Source organism: Oncorhynchus kisutch, linkage group LG10, assembly GCF_002021735.2.
Source record: "Oncorhynchus kisutch isolate 150728-3 linkage group LG10, Okis_V2, whole genome shotgun sequence".
In the NCBI taxonomy this organism is placed as follows: Eukaryota; Metazoa; Chordata; class Actinopteri; order Salmoniformes; family Salmonidae; genus Oncorhynchus; species Oncorhynchus kisutch.
In genome coordinates, this window is record NC_034183.2 from 21,718,836 (window position 1) to 21,733,940 (window position 15,105).

General features: G+C 39.0%; 1 protein-coding gene across 8 annotated transcripts in view; it reads left to right on the forward strand.

The window, feature by feature from the left end:
- The first annotated feature begins 4,108 nt into the window (after positions 1 to 4,108).
- The window catches only part of LOC109897915 (nuclear factor 1 C-type-like), a 136,377-nt gene continuing 125,380 nt past the window's right edge, over positions 4,109 to 15,105 (forward strand). Inside the window, exon 1 of one of the 8 annotated variants that reach the window (XM_031833320.1) lies at positions 4,109 to 4,648. In XM_031833320.1, the coding sequence (XP_031689180.1) occupies positions 4,646 to 4,648 (3 nt within the window). In that variant the 5' untranslated portion in view covers positions 4,109 to 4,645. Of the gene's footprint in view, positions 4,649 to 6,781; positions 7,171 to 15,105 lie in introns of those variants that run through there. The other 7 variants (XM_031833323.1, XM_031833324.1, XM_031833325.1 and 4 more) reach the window with 7 other exon arrangements.

Below are 15,105 nucleotides of genomic sequence, written 5' to 3' on the forward strand. Positions count from 1 at the left end.
CTCCAATATCGATCATTTTTTGCAGAGCATTACATGTATAGCCTACATCTTAACGTTTAACAGCACCAATATTTTACTGCACATGGCCTAAATGTGTTGGTCCAACCACTTATCTTGTTTACTGTCAGTGGTCCCACACTGCATTATAAGATTATGTATTTCTGCTTCACTTTTTTCCCTTCATGATTCAACAATTGTTTTAAATAAATAAAAAGCTGTATAATGTCTCCTGATGGGCCAAATCCTAATTAGAGATTTCGGTCGCAATGATGTGGCAGTCTAAAAAAACGGCAACTCTAACGTGCAGTACAGACTGTCCATGTACTGGACGCTGGACTGGTGCTGGATCTGCCTCCATGGAACCAACAAATATCTAATTTTATAGAAACTGTATAGAAACTATAGGCTACTACATTTGAATAATAAAGGCAAACACTTTGAAATGTTCGAATCAAGTAGGCCTATTTCTGATGTAAACATAACTTGGGTTTAAGCTATATTAATACAATTGATTTAGCCTGTAAGGCCTGATGACGACTCATTTATGAAATCCATCATTTACATTTTAAAACTAACTTCATGGTGGAGATTCTATAAAGTTTGCGCCACATGGTTTCACATTGAAAACTCATTCAGGCTAAAATACACAAAAGCAACGTTTTTGTCCGTTCTGCAAGTTATCCTCAGTTTGATTTTCTGCTCATTTCATTTGAAATAAACCTACAGATAAGAGATGATAGAAAAATAACTACCCAACATCGATTTTTAAAGAAGTACAGGTAAAAGAAAACAGAGTGACCAATCCCAAGTATGCCGAGGTTAAAATAACTTTCCAATTAGAGATGGTTGTGATTTCAGAATTGTATGTTCCCTTTTGTCTCCTTTTGATTCGTGCAACCATGGACCAGTGAATGTTTTTCGACAGTTCATTAGACATTTCAGCAGCTAGCCAAAACCTGTTGCATTAGTTATTCTGATTTCATTCCATATAGGCTGAGTTTAACAAACAGTCGTCCAAGCAAGTGAATTCGTTTGGCCAGAGGCTTTCTATTCAACAAAAGATATTTGAGTTTTCTGTTCGTTTCCTGTTTAATTCATGTTGTTCTTGTCGTTCTTTACAAAAACATTGTTATAGCATTTACTCCTGCTTAGGGGTTTTATAGAATAAACAATGATTGGATGTCAGACCTAAAACATATAAACAAACCAACCACAAATAAACAAGAAACCATCAAATTGATCCCACAGTGTAATGTAAAATATCTCATACTCCAGGAGCCTTTTATTTTTAGAGTGTATCTTTAGGGGTTTTTCAAATTGAAACTGGGAGGGAACTCCTATAAGTTCATTAAAAAAACGTTAAAAAAGGGTATAGGCTAAAGGCTATAAATGGATCCTCGAAGACCCCTTTGAAGAACCTTTTGGGGTTCGATTTTTGAACTACCCCCCTCCCCTATTATTATTAATAATACGAAAATAACAATAAGAACATAATACAATATTTTAGTTGTCAGTGTTTATTATGATTTTAGTGGAAAAGTAGTAGTAAAATCTAAATATAAGGTAAACTCCCAGCAGAGCCCCAAGTCCAATGGGTATATTAGTGGTAACCTGGAAATGATTTAGTATTTTAAATCCCATGTCAGGAAAAATACAAATAATTATTCTTCTTCAAAAATGTAGCTAAGGGACATTAAGCTTAACTGTCAAAGTAATGTGACATTTAAAAATATTACTGTTTGTTTCAAAGATATACTATTTTGTTTTACCTCATATCACTAGTTTGGGCAAAAAGGTTTGAAGTTTGTCTTCAAATTATACATTTACGGTTATTGATAATCAAAGTATGGTAAAAAAAAAACATGAATTTCACCCCAATCGATTTAAAAATAATAATAATGTTATCCAAGAGTTGAGCAACAAGTTACAATTTTATTTTAGCATATGAAGGGTTAAATACTCTGGCAAATGATGTTGTATTCCATTAGCAGATTTTATGGAAATCATGCTTTCAATTGTATAAACCAGCATTTTCTAAAACAGAATATAATGTCAAGTTTGCCTGGGTCGGGCCTAGATCAAACTGTATCAAACATTATCGCACCATTAACAAATAAAAAGTGCATTAAAAGTAAAAGGAAGAAAACTCTCTCTCACACACACACACACACAATCTGCCTCTCCAACTCTTGAATGGATTGTCTAATTTCTGTCTCATATATTAACAAATACTCCAGTATGGATTTTGTATGATCAGTTAGTCGACTGTTAAAATGCAAACCTGAGACTTAAATTCAAACAGGTGTATTATCCCATTGCATAACCAAGCTCGTAAGCCTAGTCTAGATAAGACCTTAATATTCTTCATCAAATTATGCTATTAAGATTCTAATTAACAGGGCCGTTTCACCTTTGACGTCAAACAGTGAAGGGAAATCGAAAGAGGAGGTATAATCCAGTAACTGCCTATACATTGGGGATTTCATTGCTACTGAAAATCATTAGTTCAGGTTAGATAGCGACAAAAAGGCTTGCATGTGAGAGACAATCTCTTCAAACCAGATTCTATAATAGCACTAAAGACCAAATCCTTCAATCAAAGAATGTATATTCATTTAGGTCAATTTTCACTGTTACAATTCTACAACTATGTAGTAATATTATACTGCTTTATCATTTTGGAAGAATGTGCTCATGGCCTACACTTTTCAATAACACTTTATTTTAAGGGTCTATAATAAACCATTTATAAGGCATTTATAAACAGTCTGATCAACATTTATTGATCATTACTCCCACATTTGTAAATGCTAGTAAGCTAGTTATTCACAAGTGATGTTTAACGAAATACATGTTTCAGAAAATATATATATATTTTCTTAAACATCATGTGTTGTGTGCTTATTCTTTACCAGGTACTGCAGGAATGTCTACCAATGGCATGTCCATATTTTTGTAAGAAGTTACACTGGTCACTCAAAACATTTATAAAGTATTTATAAAGTATAAATAGCACTCACTTTAGATTTGAAACTGCCAAAATACGTTACTAATGATTGGTAAATGGTTTGCTAATGTGGGGGTAATGATTACTAAATGGTGAACATACAATTTATAAATGACTTATAAAAATGGTCTATTACAGACCCTTAAAATAAAGTCTTACCCAGTTTTCAAACACTTTAGTCCTAATGAACTGAAACGGAGAAAGCAGTTGAACACACTGGGTTAATTATTTGGAAATGTCACACTTATAAACTTATGCAGGACTTCCCTAAATATTTTCAGTTATAACATGTCATAGGCCACATACTTTCCTGAGTTTTGAAGAATATTGGTAAAATATATATATATATTTTTTAAATCTATTATTAAGCTGCAGAAACCAGCTGAACGCGCAGGGTTAATTTCGTGGAAAAGTCCATTTATAAGAATACTTATGCTACATTCATGAAAAGGGAATATCAATAGAGAAACGATTAAGCTACGAATTATGAATAATTATTAATGAATTACAAATGATCTTGTGTTTGGAATATTAGGCTGTTATAGTCAACTTCAGATGTATTTTCCTTGAGGATGGACGCGTAACCGTCTGTGGTCAAGTTCCCTTCTCCCCTCTGAAAGGTTTGAGCAAAGTGGGGTTGAAAACAATGACAGATTTGACAACACCTGACACGTTGACAGCTCTTCAAACTATTGTGCAGGTGTAATAAATACTGAGGATGTGACACACACACACACACACACACACACACACACACACACACACACACACACACACACACAATAAAAACAAGACCAATATTGTTATTGGCTGTTATATCCATATTATAGAAGGTATATCTCTCTGAGATTACAACATGTTTTGTAATAGCGGCTCACAGTGGGCAATAGTTGTCTTTTTGCTTTTTATAAACTACGCCATCAAGTGCAACACTAATAGAATGCGTTAAGCCACACACACTAGCTCTCCCTCTCTCTCGCACACACACACACACACACACACACACACACACACACACACACACACACACACACACACACACACACACACACACACACACACACCCGCACCCGCGCACACAGGCACACACACACCACCTTCGCGTTTCATCTATTCCTTCTCCGAGACGACTGTAAGATCTCCTATGAGCCCATCGTTCGGGACCTCTTTAAGGACGTTCACATACAGACGAAGCATTGATACCACATATTAAGGACATCTAGGCTATGTGTAGCCTACAATGCTGCAAATCAATGAGACCGAAGGATCAGTTCTGTAATTTAAAGATATGAAAACAATAACAGCACTATACATTACGACACCATCAAGCGGTGAACAGTTTGCAGAATCTACCCGAAATCGTTCAGCCCGTAGCTATATTATAGGGAAATCTTTATGTTGTCCTATTTTACCTTGTAGCGAAGATTCTACGGGGATTGACGCTGCAGACTTCGCGTGGGACGTTTCTATTTGATCTCTGCGGGTTATTCTCCCCTCCGAAGACCACGGATTACTTCTGTTCGCGGATAAATGGATACGGAATAATAATAAAAACCCGTCGACGAGATGACCATGCTTTGAACCGCGGTGCTGCATAAACTATAACTTGTCTGGGGGGGTTGGCAGTTTCGCTTCGAAATGGTACGTTTACAAATCAATTTAATCTTTATTTGTCCATGTTACAACAGACGCAAAGCGAGAATGATCACGCGTCAGTTGTGTGAACTCTGTAACGTCAAATTGAGATTGCGTAGAGCAGCATTTTGGTGTTCTGCTCCTTTCCGTCATTCTCGGCAGGCTACTCCTTTTATTATTGGTTTTCAGCCAAGAGGAGTATTTGTGGGAAAGGCTAGAAATGCAGACATATGGTGTATTTATGTTACACCTGCGCGTAATGATTGATATAGCCTACAAAGCGTTTTGGCACTTCTCCGCAGTGAAAGTTATTAGGTTTTTTTGTTGCCAGTTTGAGTAGTGCAGCGCAGATGTATATTCACCACGGGATGTTGAAGTTCAAAGCCAATATACTCTGAGCCCGGTTAGAGTTTGTTCAGCAGAAAATGGCCGCAGCCAGAGCCAGAGCCGCAGGGGCGCCGGCTTGAATTTGAACCATAGACCGACAGAGGCGCTCGGTCCCTGGATCTAGTACCGTTATAACCCACATAGCCTACTTGCAGAGTTGCAATCGGAGTGTTTTGAAAGTGCACTCAATTGGCATGGGGATATTTAGAGTCTGTGTGAAAGCAATGTATTTTCTCTGGCCTACTGTTTTGGAAATATCAAATAAATATATTCAGGGCGTTATATTTTGGGATGTCATAGATAACAAAATGGCCAATTCTTCCAGTTATGTCTGAACTGCAGTTCACTTCACTTCATGAAGGCTGATTTACCCACCACCACCAACGAACCGCTACAGACATTAAACTTGTGCTACATGGATTAGATTCAGTTATTAGTTTATACTTGGCTTATATAACGTTATTGCCAATTCAGGGTGTTAACTAATATTGATGCAGACAACCTTGTCCCTTCAGACTGATCTCAGAATAGTTTTCTCAACTTTGCCAGATATAAACTGGTCTGGTACTCACTTAAAGTAGACCAAGAAAGTTTATATTTCATTTTTCTCTTCTGGCTTCATGGAGAGTCGTTGATACTCTTGTGTTCGTGATGAAATAGGGATATATCTTTTAAGGGGAGATATAGGAATATTGAGCCTATTTTAGTATAGAATCCCAACCATTGATATCAATCAAACTGTGTAACATTTGGAGTCTTTTCAAACTTGAATGCTACAATGACTTTATACGTACACTTTATTGGCTACTTACTATCCCTTAGTTTAAAACTTGTTGTTGTGTGCATAGTTACAAAAGCAGAATGTGTCCATAAAGTCGAAAGACATCATCTTTGTTGGATAGTTCTCCAAATATTATTGTCATTACACCGACCACTTGTTTTGTGTGCAAGTCACATCTGACAATAATAAATACAATACTGTAGAAATTGATAAAAGTAGCTTACATCAGAATTCAATGAAAGTAACAGTATGCTCACCACTGACGTCTCTGCGCTTTTACGCACAGACGTGTATAGCTTATTATTAGTTTGTATAGATGTCAGTGTGACATGGCCTACCTATGTGCATGCATATATTATAGAAAACAGTTTCCTTTATAACGGATGATGCATCTAGAAGCTTAGTTTTCTGAATGGTAGGCTATAATTGCATGATTAGGATATCTACGTCATCTGAGTTTTTTTAAACAAATCTTAGCAATTCTGATCATTTCCTAAAGCTGTTGAACTTAGATTACATTAGATTTTAGTCATTTACAGTAGTGAGAGCCTACATTTTCTTACCATGCTCTACCAACTGAGCCACACGGGACCCCAGCTTAATGAAGTGTAGTAATAACAGCTCAATTAAGTGTAGTTCATTTTGTAGTTTAGTCATGAGGCCACTTGGTAGTGCAGGCTACTGTATCTGTGAACCAACGCACTCAAATGGTTCATAGGCCAATTACGCAGCAAGTTGCCACAGACACGATTTTGAATTAACGCTACAAGCGCACAGCGAGTCCTCGATGCTGCGATAGGCTATGCGAGGGAGGGAGTGTGCGCCCTTGCATGGGCGAGAGAAAGTCCTCTGCAATTTGTCTTTCTAACCATCCGTACCAGTGTTGCACCTGATCTAAGCACATTACTTTGTTTAATTCGTGGATTTAACTGGTATTGCCACATGGAATCAGGGTTACTGCTTCTTTAAGTGATTTTTTGGGGATGGGCTATTTTCATAACGTCATTTAATTCCTCCCTCTTTTTCATTTTCTCGTTCTTTGATTATTTTTTCTCCCCCCATTTCCTAAATGGAACAGATTGCCCGAGCATTTTCATTTCCCAGCTTTCCCAATTTGTTGTATTAAAAGTTAGCCTACTCTTTTTATTTTACAGTATTTTTAAGTTGAACTTTTCTTCTGTGTTTGAGGGCTTACATCTCAGTGGACGTAAACTGCAAGTCAATTGAGGCGATGGTGGAGGTGCAATGATGATGATGAACTTTAAAATAATGATTCACTAACTTGTTTGTCTTTTTCTACCTGACAAGTTGTTATAAGTTCCTTTTCATCATGATGTACTCTCCTCTCTGTCTTACTCAGGTAAATTATTCCTTACTTTTTGGGGGGAGTTATTATGCATGTGCGTCTGTCTTGACTGAACGTGGCTGTGAAATGCAGATGATATTTCAGTTTAGAAAAGGGCGGGATGAGTGTTGTTGGCACAGTCCATAACGAGACGCGGAAACCCGAGTCTCTCAGCCTCTATTAACTTCAGACTTTTTGTTATCACCATTTTACTCAATAGCATTATGCCGACTCATATTTAACGTATATTTTTAGTCTCAGCTTATCATGAAATGTGTTTACCTTGGAGAAGTATAAGGCTAAAGTATCCGCATTTTCATTCATTAGCTGTGACCGATGCAGGCTGTGCATGCCGGAAGTATCATCAGAATTGTTCATCATAAAGTATCATCAAAATTTAGGCTATCAACCCTGTGTATGGGAGCGTTTTCCCCGAAGTATTCTACTCATTGTTGTGTTTAGGAGGGACAACAAACCACCCCGAGAACTGTGGTCAGGCAAGGGAGCACTTCGGTTTAGTATTGATGTCCTGATTAATTATTTAAATGCTTATAATCTTTGGAAATAAAAAAGACAATACAAACCAATAGCTTGTCGTTGGATAAGGATTAGTGCCTGTTCTCTCTCTCATGAAGTAGTGTGCACTTGTGTTTTGCGGCATTTTGTGTATCCAAATAGTCTATCAGTTTATTGAGAACACTACTCAGCAGACTGTGAAATCAGGATGTTTATTTAGAATATGTAATAGTGAACAAGTCAGAGCCACAGTTCTTACCTGATGTCGATTCTTTCTAATTGTATTTTTGTCATATGCATAAGAATTTGGCCTATTTTGAGTCAGGTTGACGCACGGTTTTGGACATCTAGTTAAATTAAAATAAATGTTGATCTAGTATGCATCCAATTAACATTTAATTAAGTTGTAATTGAGTAGATAATATTGCATACAATTTTAATGTAAAACTTAGAGAGAAGTGATATGTAAAGAAAGGCACTGCCTGGCCTATATGATAAATCAAGTAGCCTATGACCTTTCTATTGCAAGGTAGGCATGCCTATTACAGGCCATGGCTGGTTTTGAGGAGCCTATTTAATATATAGGTGGATGTATTTCACTTGGGTAAAACTGTCCAAATAGAAAAAAATCTCTCTTCAATTTATTGATAGCCTTTAGCTGCCATTTACACGCAATAAGGTATAGCCACAAAGTCTTCGTATAGGCCTACTGTAGTTCACCAGTAAAATTATCATTTTTTGGTCATTTTCAAATGGAATTACATTTAACTTAATTCCAATGTACATAGTAATAAAGGGATTGTAAATCAATATTATACCTTGTTTTAATAGCTGAAGACATAAATAGTACTGTAGTTTCCGTGAATAAATGCACTGCAAGAGGAATCCATGGAAGAAGGGTTTGGGTTTTCTTGCATGGTTCTAAACTGTTATGGTGAAGGACTGTTTCTAATTCAGTAGAGGAAAGAATATTAGGCTAAATTCTTCATGTTGCTGTATGCAACAGGTTCCATATGTTTTACCGAATGTATATTTCAATAGTATTTTAACTTAACATTGTAGTAATACTGGTGACAGTTGTATTATTAGTGTGCTTATGGAGTTGCCTTATATGAATAGTATCAGTTCAAACATAATAATGCATTAAGGCCTTGGCCTATTTTATTTACAAACGTTTATTGATGTCTAAGGTAGTGGTATTATATTTTTACTGAAATGTCCAGTATATAGTTATGAATGGTTAAAATGAGCTGATGAATGTATTGTTTATTCATTGAGATTATCTAAATGAAATAATGAAGTTGGTAAACCAAGTGTGATGTGAAAAGAAGTTCTATTTTTGGTCTTGAAATGAAGTCTGGAAGGCAATGCACTCCTAGTGTATGCAGCCAACTGGGTTGTTGCATTGCTCATATGCATATCTTTAAACGTTTGGAACATTAGTGAATTCAGACTTGTTTAATGGTAGTAGAATATCAGTGTTGTTTGAAATATTTAGATGATTGCTAATAAAGCTAAATAGTTCATTTTAAAACAGCAGAGATGGGCTCTTTTCCTTGAGGTGAGAGGTCACAACATAATAATACATTCCTATGTATTTGAACTTTTAAACACTTGTGACAATGTGTACAAATAAATCTGAATTCTGAAGAATAATAGACCTATAATAACTAAATGAGGGGAAGACATTTTTGTTTACAAAAAAGCACTCTGCTATAGTTTTCTAAAGTTGGAGTTATGGTTGAGGGACTTTGCCGTACTAATTTGTGAGCCATGAACTACCCGCTTGCCTCCACCTTAGGAGAGCTGCTCTGTTGTCCAGCTCAAGTTGCACCTTTTCCTGGGGTGGATTTTGAGAGGGTCTGATAGCGGGAGTGAGCCAGGCTGAGCTCCACAGTGTGCTGCTACTCTGTACTGTAGCTGTAGCAGACCAGCCAGCTAGGCAGGCAGGCGGGAGGTGCAGGGCCGTACCAGGCTTGTGTGAGGCCTCTCGCCTGCTGGCTGTCTGAGGCAAGGAGAGAGGAAGGCAGGGAGAGAGGGAGGCAGAGCGTGCCAGACAACACTGCTGCCGCTCTGGTTCTGCTGGCAACCTGAAGGGCTGTGGCACTGCTAACGCTAAACACAAGCTGCTAACGCTAAACACAAGCTGCTAACGCTAAGCACAAGTTATTACGCATTATTCCTTTACTGCTTCTTTTCCTCTCTGTTGCTGACAAATGCAGATACATGCAAACATTTTGTTACCTCTTCCAAGAAACTGATTTGATTCTTCACTTCCGAGTTTAATTTACATGAAATCATAAGCGATTCTCCTTTAAGGTCTGACTGAGTTTTTGCTGACCCCTAAACCTCTGTGATTAGCAAATCATTTTCAGCAGGTTTCCCTGCTTGAAGGATGGGGACTCGGTTGTGGTAGTGGGCTTAAGGGGCATAACCCGAAGCTAGTATCAGTATGGTCAATAAACCTTGCCATGACTAAGTGCATGCCCTGTGCTACAAAGTGACAGCCAAACCAGGATATTCCTACAGCAGCATTTGAAAAGAGATGTAGGATAATATCAATTTTAAGAGGGATTAGGGCAAGACAATGAGTTTGCAGGGGTTTAATACTTGTAAGCATACATGTGAAATTCATGGAAGATATTTCCTGAATATATCATGGTGAATCACATGATCATGAATAACATAAAATGATGACCCACCTTTTGTTTTGTAAAGGCATACATTTTCATGGTAGAGTACTTTGAAGCATGTCAGCTTATATTATCTGTCAATATTGGATTATTCTGATTAGTTAGTAAGACCATGCCGCTGATGTGTTGTGTGTCTGCTGGAGATCTGTGAGTCTCAAATCCCACTGTGCTGGAAGTGCACTGTCATGCCCCCATTTTCTCATCCATTCAGTCTGTTAGAGCTGCATTTAGTGCCCCGAGGGAGAACCCAGCATCGGGCCGAGCCAGGCCTGAGCCGGTCGCTACACAGCCCAACCATTTCACCATATTAAAACGCACCCAACTTTCATTCATTTCTGTCATTTTTCAAGTTCTACTTTTCTGCTCTATGTTTTGTTGTAATGGATGTGAAATCTAAACCTCTATTGATATGTCTCTCTCATTCAACACAGGCCTGTCTTTTTGTCCATGCTGTACGTATAGTTTGCATGGTTGTATCCATTGATCCACGCGCATAATAGTTTTGCTTTTGTGTAATCAGTGCCTGCGTTGCATAAGCGCCTAATAAAATGTAGGTTTTCCCCCAATTATTTTTAGGCCCAGCCTCAACAAGAACAATTTTTGTGTGTAACAGTTGTTCTGGGGGTAGCAGACAGAGCAGGCCCTTCTTTAATTTATGCTGAAATGTTCTGCACCCCTCGCCATGGTTGGACACATTGTGTTTGAAGTGCCGCTCGCTGCTCTCACAAACCCAACAGTTTCCAAAAGAACCCCTGCTGGGTAGAGACTGGTATCTCTGAAGGCATCATTGCCGGAATGGGGGTGGGGAGAGTTCATTCGGAACAGAAATGCTTGCCCCACTTTTCCTCTCAGTGTCCTGAGTGGCACAACAGTCCTGGACGTGCTGTCCCTCTCCACCACTCATCAGATGCACTGCATCTAGTGATGGTCGCTCCCTGCCTGTGTGTGCCAATCTACATACTAATCAAGTTTATTTTGATTATTGGCCTCTCCAGAGTGTTGGGGGAGGGTCTTCTACTTTTTAAAAGTCTTTATTTATTCATGTCAGGAAGTGGAAAAATGGGACGGGTCTTAAGTAGAGCAGCTGCCTTCATGTGTTGATCCTGTTGACTGTCTGATTGTCACTAGGGGAAAGTGGGGAAAGTGGGAGGGCGGGGGCCCTGAAAAGTGCCCGCAGTTATAAAACCTAGAGCTCTTGTCATAGAGACTGGGACTCCATGTGGCCGTCGTTGCAGATGTCTGTCGAAGGTTGGCTGCATTTTATATCACACCCAGGTTCCTCGGCAGGGAGCATGGTGAGCAGAATTTTTAAATATTTACAGTATGATGCCTTGTTTAAATTCCACCTGAATATGCAGACTCCTCTCATCGGCAGCCAGGGGAGGTTAGAACTGAGGAAGCTTTCGGGGCTTTTCACTTTTGGCCAGGCCAGACCAGGGTGTAGCTAGCTGTCTGTGACAGGCACAGCCAGGTTGGCAATGTCTCTCTTGTGGAATGATGCTTATAATGGATTCCTTGGCCTGCAAAGCCCTGGCGCAGAACTGGTATACAGGAGCCAGTTATAACAACTGACTTGGGTCTCTGAAGTGCTATTAGGATTCTGAGATAGAAGGAATTAAAAACACAAACAATTAGGCTACACTTCAGCTCACAGCTCTGTGGTTGTGTTCCCAATTCCTATTCAGTTGTTATTTGTATTTGGTACAAATATGTATCATATCTATTATTATATACCCACATGGACAGAGTTTTGGATATGGTAAGACATGGTCTTTGCTGTGTTTACTATCAGTGTATATGTCTTGGAAATGGATGAAAGCTTGTCAAGGTAGGCAGTTTGTTTCATAGTTAGAGGGTTTGAGGATCAGCGTTAGGGGGTTTGAGGCTCAGAGTCAGGAGTTTTGAGACTCAGATTTAGGGTTGGAGGCTCAGAGTTAGGAGGTTTGAGGCTCAGAGTTAGGGTGTTTGAGGCTCAGAGTTATGGTGTTTGAGGCTCAGAGTTAGGAGGTTTGAGGTTCAGCGTTAGGAGGTTTGAGGCTCAGAGTTATGGTGTTTGAGGCTCAGAGTTATGATGTTTGAGGCTCAGCGTTAGGAGGTTTGAGGCTCAGAGTTAGGAGGTTTGAGGCTCAGAGTTAGGGTGTTTGAGGCTCAGTGTTATGGTGTTTGAGGTTCAGCGTTAGGAGGTTTGAGGCTCAGAGTTATGGTGTTTGAGGCTCAGAGTTATGGTGTTTGAGGTTCAGCGTTAGGAGGTTTGAGGCTCAGAGTTAGGGTGTTTGAGGTTCAGCGTTAGGAGGTTTGAGGCTCAGAGTTAGGGTGTTTGAGGTTCAGTAGTAGGTCGACGTGAGAAGAACCTCAGTTCTTGGCAACACAAACAGAGTGCTGCTGGAGAGGCTTTTTGAAATGGTCCAACTGGAGGGCTATCAAAAATATACTGTTGCCGTGGCACAGCGCTGTGTTTATTTAAAATATCTTTGGTCCACTGCTGTTGCCAATGTAGCCTCGTTATGCACTGAACTGAATTCCTGGGTTTTAACCGTTCACTTATTCTTTCTTTCTAATGTCCACCAAACTTTATTCTTAAATGTACCATGGAATGAATAAAATGGGAATAGTTTCTTAAGGATTTTGCTCAACTCATCAGAGCTTCATGTTGTCTTTGTGTGAGGCTGTACGCCACGTAGTTTATATTGAGCCGATAGTGATATTGATTGTTTATCAGGAATACTCTGGCACTTGACAAGTCTCAACACAGAGGGATAGAAAGGGAATTCAGGGTCTTGGCTCTGTGTGTGTGTGTGTGTGTGTGTGTGTGTGTGTGTGTGTGTGTTAGAGGTGAGGGTTGGCAGTGGAGAGGGCAGATCCCTTTGACATCTCTTCTTCTGTGTACTGTAATACAAAAGAACGGTATAGACAGCAATTGCTTTAGCAGTGTGTGAAGAAGGGGCTGTTGTTTGTGACCGTATGAGAGGAATGGTAAGCGAGGAGCTAGAGCTGTATTTTGTGATTGGGATCCAGTCATGCACAACGACCACTGCGGGTGCTTTCAGAAGGTGAATCAAACACATTTTGTATGGCTTGAGCTTTTATTCTAGAGCTGAAATTCGAATGTCTTTGCTCAGTTTTGGACAATGTGAGACAGCCATGTGTGACTTCCAGTCTCTCTTCACAGTTTAAAAAATTTATTTTTTAATTAATGACGTTTTGAGTAGCTTGTCCACCACTTTATTTCAATCCTTGATATGAATATGGGTACTTCATTACCAGCTGAAAATAGGACTAAGTAGCTTAGAAACGCCATCTAATTGTGTGCGAGGCACTAATGAATGCAACGTAGTTTATTGGTATATTTCAGAATGCATGCTTCTGAGAACCTACTCAGTTGAAGCACCAGCTTCTCACGGTGGAAAATAGGCTTATTATCTGTCCCTTCATCTCTCCTATCTGGGTTCATACAGTACAATAGCCCTTCCTAGTGCCTAATCCATAGCCCATCATCTCATCACATCCAGGTCAGGGGGCACAGCAGGTTCTGTACTGTTGCAGCAGAAGCCCAGTAGTCTCTGGCTTGGCCTAAGGGACTTCTCCCAGTCCACCAGCAGACCTGCAGTACAGTATGGATGGGTATTGTGTTGTACTGTATGGTCGTGCCCTCTGCAACATGCTCCCTCTCATCTCCTGTGTTCCTCTTGGATAAGTGAAAAGGGGAACTATCCTGCCCTCTATTGAGATGCCCAGTTTTAATATTCCATCATCGTTGCAGTAGGTCATTTGTGATTTCAGAAGGGGGAAGAGTTTTAAGGAGCCCAGTGTACATACTGTAGGTACAGTTTCTCACCGATTTACCTATAACAGGCTGCCTGTAATAACCAGAACCAAATCAATTCCTATGTTTCTTTAGCAGAACACAAGCATAAAACGTTTACAGTATAGGAAACTGTTCTGCAGGTGTGGCAGGTTGGAAATCATACGTATTGTTGATTGTAACATTGATATATAGATGACATTTAGAAAGGTGTGACACTTATCTTTAAATATTTGGTTTAGCAGGAACCTTAACTACTTAGAATCTGCTCCATGCCTGTGATTGGTTTTGCTCCCTTGATTAGTTTCACTCAGTCAAAACAGTAGTAATGGGAGAAAAAATAGATACAGTTACATATCGGTATATTATTTTTGACCACATCTTGTATCGTTTTGACTATATCGCAATATCATTTTTTGGTCTAGTTGGCTGTACCGGCACCAAAACTGTTTTTCCTTCATAGCTTTTTCTCCATCTTCTTTTTAAATAGGAAGACAATTTGTGTTCAGCACTTTTATTTCCATGGCTGATCAAAACTAGTTTTCTCATGGTTCTCTTGCCCATCTGCAGCAGACATATGGTGAGCAATATGTTTGGAACATCCAATTGGAATAATATCACACTATCGAATCGCAATACATATAGACTCGTGAAAATTCACAATACATATTGTATCAGCACAAAAGATTAGTGATAATATCTTATCGTGAGGTCCCTGGCAATTCCCAGTCTTACAAAACAGCGTTTTCTATTTACACAGGGTTGACTTATTGCGTAATGTACACTATTTAAAATATATGTTAGTTTATTATAGATGTGTTATAATCTGTATGACTGAAAATTCAGCTTTGGGCACTTGAGATTCTCAGCAAGGAATACACCATGCATAAGAATAAGAATAGCAAAAACGTATTCAGCTGCAATAACTTCTTTGTGGCA